The following is a 10043-nucleotide window of genomic DNA, read 5'->3' on the forward strand; positions in this document are numbered from 1 at the left end:
CAGTCATGCAAGGGTTCAAACCCTAAACCCTAAACCCTACGCGTACCCTAAACTCGCGGCTACAGCAGCGGCTGCGGACGGCAGGCGGCACACTTGGGGCTGCCAATAGGAACGAGGAGGGGGAGGTGGAGGCGTTTGGCGGCGGCCAGACGGCTGATGGCCGCCATAGGGGCTGTGCTGCGTGGCCGCTGCAGGCCACCGGCGGCGGCGGCGGCTTTGACAAATGCTGAGTTCTGCGCCGCAGACCCAGATGGCATCCCAGAGTTCCTACACTCCCACTACGAACACAAACTCGCACACAGGACAATGGCCCTCGGCCTGCTGTTCCCCTTCCGCCTGGCAGAGTATAAGTCGGTGAGCGACTGCGAGGAAGCTTGGGGGAATGAAACTGGGAGGCACCTGCGCTCCCGCTGGGCCGGGCCGGTGGTGGGCAAGCGGGCAGGCGGTGTTGGTTGCTGGCGGCGGCGGTGGTGTACGTGTTGGGGGGGAGTCGATGAGCGTTCGGGCGGCGAATATAGGCCGCCCCGCGCGGCGGCCTTCATGCGCTGCAGGGCCCGGGCCCAAGGGCTGCTGTGCAAGAAACTTACTTGAGGAGCGGTGCAGCGGCCTGGGCTGCGGCTGCTTGACTGCCCCACGTACGCGGACCTCCGGGCCAAGCCGCACTTTGCGCCTTTGTTTGCGATTCTACCTGCATTTGCTCGCATGCACGCCTTTGCGTGCAGCGCAGATCCGCCAGCACACATTGGGGGCCTTCGTGCACACCTGCTTTGAATGGCGCACGGTGGCCACCTGAACCTCAGTCACACAACGTTGATGCTTCAACGTTCAATCTCATGAGCCTGGATGGCTCCAGGAGCGGGCGACCCTGGGACCCTGTAACAATCCTAATCCTCATCATAATCCCACCGCTGAGGGGTTGCAGGTAGGGGTCAGGGGGCGGCGGAAGGGTACACATGCAGCAGTTGAGAGGACGTCAACATGCGGCATTTGTGCGCCTACATCAGTCATGCAGCTATCGTGCTTGGCCTTTGCATGTTGACTTTGTGGTTGTGGTAAATCAGGGTGACTGATACGACGCAGGGCAGGGCAAGTCCAAGCTGGGCACCAGCTAGCAGCAGCGAAAGGGAATTGGCAGCGAAGCAGCCAGACAAGCTTGGGTTCAGGGTTCAGACCTTTGAACCCTGAGGGGCAAGCAAGTGGCATCACGTGGTGTGCCACTGGGGTGTGTTGACATCCACAAGTAGTCACGCTGGCGTAATAAGGTGATTGACAGGACCAAGGGGGGAGTGCAAGGTGGCTGGTCATCGCGCCATTAATGATTATTACTGGCCAGTGCTGCAGCACACACTGAGTATGCAAGAACGAGAGGTCCCTCACTCTTTTGCAAACATCTGTCGGCCGAGGACACGGTGACACAGTGTTGGCATGCGGTATGGGGGAACCACTGTTACATGGCTCGCCCATCGCGCGGGGGCCCACGGGCGCCTTGCTATTGAGATACGCAGCAGCTCGCCGTGCCAAACATGCACGAACATTCAATGACTGATTTTAAACTGCACGCGTGCGCTGCTCTCTCAAATACACACCCTGCATCTAGAACCTGCTCGTGTGCAGGGGGCACGCTGCGAGCTGCTCCATGGCCTTGCTTAGGGCTGTGCCGGGAATCAGATTTGTCAGCCGCCACCGTACGATAGCATCACGACACGAGTCTGCATCAATCAGCATTACATCAAGGGCATGCGCCACCAAGATGAGGCAGCACTAGCACCATGCCGGCGCTGCAATCGCAACTACACCACAACGCGCGAGCGGATCCAGCTTGTACAGCAGATTATTGTTGTGTGGTCCAGTATGACGTTGGTGTAGCACAACTGCAGCGTTTCATGTTTGATCTGCTAAAAGCTCTCTACTGGAAAAGCACAACGGAAGGGATACGATTCATTTGGGTCAGCAGCCAAGGGGCGCATGCAGGAGTGCGGTGGATTGGGGTGGCGGTGCAGGTGACGGTTGCAAGCACAACACTGGTTGGCTTGGACAGGCAAACATGGTTCGCCAGAAGCAAAATCAAACAGGGTGGCTCTTGACGCTGCGGAGCCATTTCACTCCCCGCAGGCCTGCGGTCGCGCGATCCCATGCGCTGATGACCGCTACTCCTTCCTGTGATGCTTCAAAGCCGGGCGTCCGGCTCGGTGCCACGTGAGGCACGAGTGCGGCTGGCCTCCCCTTGCCCCACCGCCGGCGCGACTGCTGCTGTGCGTTTGCAGCCTCGCGGAGTGCCGACAGGAAGGCTGAACCTGTGAAGGCGTGGTCTGCGACCGACGAGGCAGAGATGGCGGAGGGCCCACGGCTGGCTGGTGGCACCGCACTGTCTGCGCCTTCCAAGACGCTGGCCCCAAATGGCAGCTGCGGGCCAACATTATTGGGACGTTTCCCATCCTGCTGCTGTGATGTCTGCCGCCGCCGATGCTGGCGCATATGCTGCAGGGCCAGCCATGATGACTGATGAGGTGGTCGCAGGGCCTGCGGCACCTGCGACGGTCCATACTGCTCGAGCTGCTGTGACGAGAGTGTCGTCACTTGCGCAGCAAGTGCTGGCAGCTGCTGATGCGAAAGTCCTGAAAACCTTGCTGCCTGCGCGCCTGTGCCAAGTGCCACATGCCCTGCTTCTGACCCCGCCACCTCATCATGCCCGTTGCCGAGCAAAGCAAGGTCGGGCGAGGCGATGCTGCTGCTGCTGCTGTTCGCGCCCTCGCCGTTGCTGCTGGCGGCGCTGCTGCCATGGCATGTGCTGGGCGCGACACCGAGCACCGGGTCAGCTGGTGATGAATCGACCTCGCTGGTCATGCTTGCTGCTGCGCCGCCACCTAGGTGGGCACTGGCGCGCTGGGCGTCGGCCGCCGCCACCAGTGGCGCAAGCAGCAGGGAGCCATCGCTGGACAGCGCACCGCTCGGGACAGCGCGCAGCTGCTGCCGCCGTCGGTGTGCAGCAAGCAGGGGACGCGCAACCACCATAAGTGCCGCACCAACACGCGTGGCCGCTGCCCGCCGCTGCAGGCGTTGCTGTTGATGACGCAGCTGAAGCAGCAGTGACACGCGGTGCTGGTTCAGTGTGGTAGCGGCTGCGACCCAAAAACGGACAATCGCCTGTGCAGAGCGCACAGCACGCAGCACCAGAGCCTGCTGCAGGTGCAGAGCTTCAAGGCGCGCCCAGGACGACAACAGCAGCCAGCCGCTGCGCTTGACGGCTCCAGCGCTGCTTGCCACCGCCGGGGCAGCGCCAGCGACGCCCCGGGCCATGCCCCCACCCCACTGGAGGGTGGCCGACGCGCTGCGAACTGCCACGATGAGCGGCGACAGCAACGGCAGCAGCGCATCGCGCACCCAACCCAGTAACAGGAGCGGGCCCCACAGCAGCGCCATGACGAGCTGTTGCACAGCCACGCACAGCAGCCAAACCGCCGACGCCAATGGCTGAAGTGCCCACGCCATCGCAGAGATTGCGGCCCCCATCATGGCCCACAGCGGCTTAAGAGCCTCCGTGGCCAGTCCCGCCATGTTCCTGACGAGTCGCAGCGCTGCCATGAACAGCGGCGATTTGCCCAGTAGGTAGGTCAGCAGGATGGACAAACGCATCTGGCAGGTTGTGCCGGGGGAGGGGGGCCGGAGGGCGATAAGGTGTGAGCAGGGAGCAGGCGGCTGGTGGAAATGAGCATTCCTACCCTGCGTGCACGTGGTACCGCAACGTAGTGGATGCCTCGAGGTGGAGCCACATGAATTGCTGAGATACATGCATGTTACTCCTTGGTCTCTGACCATTGCGCCTCGCGCACCAACCAATGCCCGGCCCGCAGCATCCCCAAGCTGCACACCTGGGTGTGCAGCTCAAGCCACTCAAAGAGGTATGAGGCCGGCATGAAGGCACGAATGACCAGCGACTTGAAGTGCGGCACGTTTTTGTACAGATCATAGAACCCTGATGAAGGATGGCAATGGACAAGAGGCACGCCAGGTCAACAACCAAGGGTGCAGCCGACAGCACCATGGAGGCAGCGTGGAGGCGTTACAGGGTACCCACCACAGGGGTCCAGGATGACCAGCATCACACAATCTCCAACCAAGCCTTGACTTGCAGGACGCTTGTCACCCATGTCTCACCCAGGGCCATGGAGATCACGCTGACCAGCACAAAAAGCAGCCATGTGGCGCGCCGCATCCAGGGCCTGTGCACACCGGCCAACGCATGGGAGTGGGATGGCATGCACATGTTATGAGATTCAGCTGGATCGACCTGTCAGGAGGGTAGCATAGCGCTCCGAGCCGGTGTAAACACAACCTTTACACACACAATCCCATTTGTGACCGCATCCAATCCACCGCACCTGTAGAAAAGGCCATAAGAGGGTAGCCACACCGCCCAAACCGGCAGCCCCGACTCGTAGTGCTTCAGCAGACGCATGTCACTCTGCAATAGAGGCAGGGTGGGTAAGGCGAGCACGGTTGCTGGAGGCAGTACTCAACGTATTGGTTGCCACTTTAGAAACCACAGAGTGCTCTGGCGACACGGCACAGAGCGAGTAGAGCCCAGGCATTCACCCTGCTGCTTCCCAGTCAGGCCCCTTCCATCTATGGCCCAAACAGCCAACCTTGACCAGCTTGGACAGCACAGGAGCCAGGGCCGGGTCAGTGAAGGTCATGACAAGTGTGCAGCATGCAAAGCACCCGTCGTACACGCCGCGGCGGCCGTTGGCAGCCATTTCCGCAGCCGTCCGAAGCACGTCGTCCGCGGAGGTTGCGGACACTGCCGCCTGCGTGCTGGCGCCAGGCATGTCAAAGCCCAGGCCCGGCCCAGCCCTTGGGGATGGAGGGGCCGTCATGGGCCCCGCACCACAGCGCAGGTGTGAGGTGGCCCCTCCACAACCCAGCTCTGCCAGAGCACGGTCCGCGCTGCTGCTGCGAGCCAGCCCAAGGAGCGGCGGTGAGCGCCCCTCCGGCTCGTGCGCGATTAACAGCGGCCACCGCCCTGTCACACCTGCCTCTGTGGCATGCCCAGCCACCCGCGGGTTGTTGACGGGGAAGGTGCACAGGTGCAGGGGGCCCGCGCCATCGCCAATTTCACCCCCCAGCCCCAAAGGAATGGTGCGGCCAGAAAGAGTGGACGCCGGCGCCAAGAGTTGGTTGCACAGGGGGCATGCGTTGCACGGGTCTGCAGCACTTGCTGCAGCCACCCTCTGCTTGGCAATGCCATCCTTGCCGCTGCGCTGCAAGCTGGTGGGCTTGGCCTCACTTGTGTCAAATATGGCGCGCGGCACCTGATGCTGCAGGCCTGCGTGCTGCTGCTCTGCGCCACACGCCTGCTGCAGGCGTGCCTGCTGGCGCCTGCGGTGCAGCTGCACCAGTTTATCGCCCTCATCCTGCTGCGGTTGCTGCTGTTGCTGCTGCTGTTTTCGTGGAAAAAGCCTCTGGCGCCAACGCTCCTGCTCGCGATCCTGCTCTTGCTGCTGCTGCTGCTGCTGCTGCTGCTGCTGCAGCTGCGGCGGCGGCAGCTGCTGCTGCTGACGCTGCTGCGGCGGCTGAGGATGCAACTCCTGCTGCTCTGACTGCTGCTGTTGCTGCTGCTGCTGTCGCTGCTGCTGCTGCTGCTGACGCTGCTGCTGCTGCTGCTGCTGCTGCTGCTGCTGCTGCTGTTGCTGCTGTTGCTGCTGCTGCTGTTGCCGCCGCTGCTGCGCGGTGCGCTTCTGTTGAAGCAGCACTGGCTGCCCCGCATGCTCTCCTTGGCAGCACGTGTTGTCCGCCTGCCCATGCCGCGTCGAAGGAGCTGCGGGTTGCGCCAGGTCCCCGCTTGTGGCGCCGTTGGTGCTGTCGACGATGCTGGTGATAGATACCGCAGGTTCCAACAATAGGGGCACAAGGACGGAGCTGCTTTTGCCTTGCCCTGAGGAAGCGCTGCCCTGAACACCATCAAACGCCGAGGCTATGCCCGCTGGTGGGTGGCAGTCCCCGATGCACTCGCCAATGCTGATGTCCTGCACGGGCGCCACGTTTGACCCCGACGCTGCCAACCCAGACGCCCCTGCCAGGAGCCCGCAGGTCATCGCCGACGCCCCGCTCCCCAGCGCGGCAGAGCGGGGGCTGCGCCAAAAGCCGTCAACGGCCTGGCAGCTGCTGGCCCTTGAGAGGCCCTTGGGACCGCGAGGGTCAAGCCCCGCATCTCGCAGCAGGGCCTGCGCCGCAGCCAGTGCCGCAGGTGTGCTGGGCATTGCGGCGGACAGGTCGCTGTCAATGGAGTTGCGACGCGATGGAAATTGCGAGGCAGCCGCGCCATAGTCAGACGACCCAGACAACAGCATGCTGCCAGCACTAATGTGGGCCGCCAATGATGGCGCTGTCAACATGCTGCCGCCGCCGCCGCCGCCGCCACTGCCACTGCCGCCGCCTGCGAGAGGCAGGCTGCCGCAAGACAGCCGCCCATCCGGCCAGGGTGGTGCAGCGTCTGACATGGCTTCCATGAAGGGCGACGCTCCTGCGGTCGGCAGAGTCGGCCGTGCACGGCGGGGCCGTGGGAGGGGTGGCTGCCCTGCTGGCCCTGCTGCTGTGCCGCAGATGTTGGCGGCCAAGCCTGGTGCAGAGTTCGCCTGGCTGTCACTCGGGTGAGTCTCCGCAGCTGCCTTAGTTGCCTCGTGCCCAGAGCCTCCGAGAGACGCTGCCTCTGCCACGTCGCGCGAGTCTGAGGCAGGCGTCGTGCAGCCACTGGCCCGCTCAACGGCACGGCTGTCGCGAAAAGGGCGCCCCCCAAACGCATCGCTGGCTGGGGTGTTGGGCGGCGTCGTTGGGGGACCCGGGAAGTAGTGGGCACAGGCATCATCCACCTGAGCACCGATAGGCAACATGCAGGTCAGTCAGGTGAGGCATGAACAGGTTCGTGCAATGGTCAACACTTTGATGTGTCGCTCGCAAACGGCTCCCAGAGGCATGTGCTGCAGGGCCCTCACACTGGCAGTGCATGGCCGCAGTGAGCTGGAATATCTATTGCCTCAACACAAGGCAGACTGATGCTGGGCTATCGCTGCCACGTGCACTCACCGATGCAAACACGCGTTTGCCAAGGTGCCGTGCCTCCAGCACGAGACGGGTGGGCTCCATGAGACGCGACAGGTAGTCCATGCCCACCACATCCGTCCAAGCCACCTCAAACGCTACCACCACGGCAGGCTCTGATACAAAGAAGGGGTTCTTGTGGCGCAGCAGGTGCTCCACGTTGTCCTTTATCGCGCTACCCAGCCGGCCGCTGCGCTGCGGTCGGAGAGACCGAGAAGGGAAGGGGGGCGCGCAAGGCAGCGACAGCAGCAATTTACAACGTGGGGCATCTCAAGCCAGCAGAAAGCAAACAGCATGCAAGTCGCAGCAATATCAGCCACGTGGGTGCGCATAGTTCCACAGCTGCAACACGGCGGTCACGACCAGTGAAGCACCAAGCACACACCTTGCTCTTGCCCTTCCGAGTCAGCAGCAGCACGAACTTGCGCGATGACGGGATCATGAGCAGATAAGGAGACCACGTGCTCCGCGGCTTCCATAAGCCGATGTGCACGCCCGTCAGGGGAAACAGGCGCCGCTCCCCAGTCGCCCCTGCTCCTCTCCACGACGCAGCGCCCGACATCCCGCTACTGCACAGGTGTGGCGCGCACCCCAGCGGTGCCACGCACCCCTTCGACGTTGAAGGAGCCTAGACGTGTATCATGAGCGGGGGACTGCGCGTTTTGTTCTTGAGCTTCAAAGAGGAGTGCGTGGCAGATCAGCCAGGATAACGCCGATGTATGCGTTGTAACATGTTTGATGTGTACATCAGCAGCTCAAGTATTAAAGCGTGATGCCACAAAAGCAGGACTTTGAGACTTATGATAAGCGGCCAAGTAGTTTTTGTCCGGAGACCGCGGCGTCGCTGTGCGGGGCTTATGATACTATGGCACCAAACCAAAAGTATGCATGCACGTACTTTTGAAGCTGGTAGGCTCCTGACCACCCCCACCCGCTCCACCCCCACCCATCGGGCGGGCCTCACAGTGCCGACACACGTCACACGACACACGACTGCATCTCGTTTCTATCTGCATCTCCACAGCCAATCGCCTTTGTGTCATTAGATGCGAGTGGCAATCTGTCTAGCTATTGTTACTTTGAATCCATGCTCGAGCGACATTTCTTGTGTGTAAAAAAGACAGGAGGAGTGAGAGGGGACAGCAGGTGGTGCATTTCAAGCTGCGGTGGATGGGTTGTGCACCAATGCGGCGCCCATGCGTTTCGCAGTGTCTCTGGGACGGCGTGAACAAGCGGACAGCAAACAGGGTGGTCTGGCCGTGCACGAAGACCGGGGCAGTCGCACGCTGTCCCAACGTGCAGACGCCCCCACTGCACACCAAAAACTTTTGAAATGACCATGTATACTTGAAAACAGACTGGACACATGGTGGGTAAAATCAGGCGGTGCGACCGGCTCCAGGTTGGCCGTTCATAGCACTCGCCGGACGCCTTCAAAGCGACGGCAGCGCCTGGCAGCCGGCAGCCACAAGCGCCGAGTGGCTTGCTGGCCCCAACGCCAAGATGGCACGCGTGCGGCTGGGCGCCTCATCAGGCCCAGCGCCCGACACCAGCTCCAGTAGGCAGTGCGCAGGGACACCAGCCGCGCGCGCTGCGTCCATGGCGTGGCTCAGTGCGGCCTCGTCCGGGCAGCGCAGCACCAACTTGGCGCCCTTCTGCGCCTCCTGCACCGGCAATCAGGAATCCATGCAGTGGATTTGGAGTTTCACCTTGTCATCAACTGAAACTGAACCTGAATGACAATCAGTGAGTCCACAGAGGTCTGCCAACTCTGAATTCCCTGGTGCAGGCAGAGCCGCGGCTGGACTCACCCAGCTAAGCAGCGGCACCCGCAGGTCGCGGCTCTTGTAGTTGCGCTTGTAGAGACTCAAAATGGCGGAAGAAATCATCACCGCCAGCTTGCCCTGGCCCCACCGCCCCAACAGATCATCACGAACTACCACCACCTGTTATAAATGGCAGCAAAAGGGGGAGGCGGCAATGACAGGTGCGTGGCCCAGTGCATCCATAGCACAGGTCAGGGAAGTGTGCGACATACAGCACACATCAGCGCACCCTTCATGCATGCACCCTCCAAACCTCGCATAAATAGGAAACAAGTGCGCTGCTGCAGCAGGGACCCAAACAGCCGCACCATCTTGAGCCGCTCGCCCCGGGCGCCGTGGCTGCTGGTGCTGCCGCTGCTGCTTCGGTGGAACAAGGACGAGCTGCTGGCCATAGGCGTGGGAGGCAAGGACAAGGCAGTCATCACAGAGCCTGCCACCGACGCCGTCGGGCTCAGGTCGCCCGCAACTGACGCGTCGCCGCCATTGAGGTCCGCATCGCCGCTGTGGCCGCCAGCGTCGATCCCGCTGTCGCTGCGCAGACGAGGACTTGCGTAAGGATCACGGTCACACTTCGACGGGGCTGCTGCCTTGACTTCGCACGTCGCCTGCGAGCACGGCTTGACCTGCTCGTTCCGCAGATGGTCGCCCGCCGGGGCCTGGCCTGCTATGATCTGATACAAGCTCTTCCATACGTTTCGGGGCCCTTTTGCAACCACGTAACCAGCAGCAAAGCCCACAGCTAGGCCTCCAACAAATGCCAGTGACCGCGACGAGCCTGCCATGCCAGCTGCACGATACACCTCCCTGATACTCGTCCTTGGATACCTCATGTCCTGCCACGCCGCTGGGCTGTGGATCATTGTGTCAGCTGGGGCCCAGTCAGATCAGTGGCAGCTGCTGTGCTGCTGCCGGCGGCAGCTTGCCCAGCGCACGACCGTCGGATGCTGCCCCAGTGCAAGCACGTGCCTCTGTGTATGGTCAAGGTGAAGTGCACGGCCACGTTTGCAGGTTGGGCCTGACCGCAGAGCGGCGTGAGACAGGCCACAGCCGCCCAACACCAAGTCCAAATTATGCCAGTGTTATCTCCATCCGAGAGGGTTAATGTTACTGTCACGGTGGGGG

At 62.2% G+C, this 10043-nt stretch overlaps 2 protein-coding genes across 2 annotated transcripts; both read right to left on the minus strand.

Moving 5' to 3' along the window:
- Nucleotides 1–3869: 3869 nt before the first annotated feature.
- On the minus strand, nt 3870–7657 carry MNEG_6709 (hypothetical protein; the record flags this gene model as incomplete). Its single annotated transcript, XM_014044815.1, has 6 exons — nt 3870–3973; nt 4156–4220; nt 4380–4462; nt 4644–6866; nt 7081–7290; nt 7481–7657. Coding segments are annotated over 6 exons (2862 nt in total), but the record flags the coding sequence as incomplete, so codon positions are not given.
- Nucleotides 7658–8528: 871 nt separating this feature from the next.
- MNEG_6710 (hypothetical protein) lies at nt 8529–9703 on the minus strand (the record flags this gene model as incomplete). The annotated part of the gene is made up of 3 exons (XM_014044816.1): nt 8529–8759; nt 8907–9041; nt 9230–9703. The coding sequence occupies 3 exons, from the start codon at nt 9701–9703 to the stop codon at nt 8529–8531; spliced, it is 840 nt and encodes a 279-aa protein (XP_013900270.1).
- Between the last annotated feature and the right edge of the window lie 340 nt (nt 9704–10043).

This window comes from Monoraphidium neglectum, assembly GCF_000611645.1.
Source record: "Monoraphidium neglectum strain SAG 48.87 unplaced genomic scaffold scaffold01118, whole genome shotgun sequence".
Lineage (NCBI taxonomy): Eukaryota > Viridiplantae > Chlorophyta > Chlorophyceae > Sphaeropleales > Selenastraceae > Monoraphidium > Monoraphidium neglectum.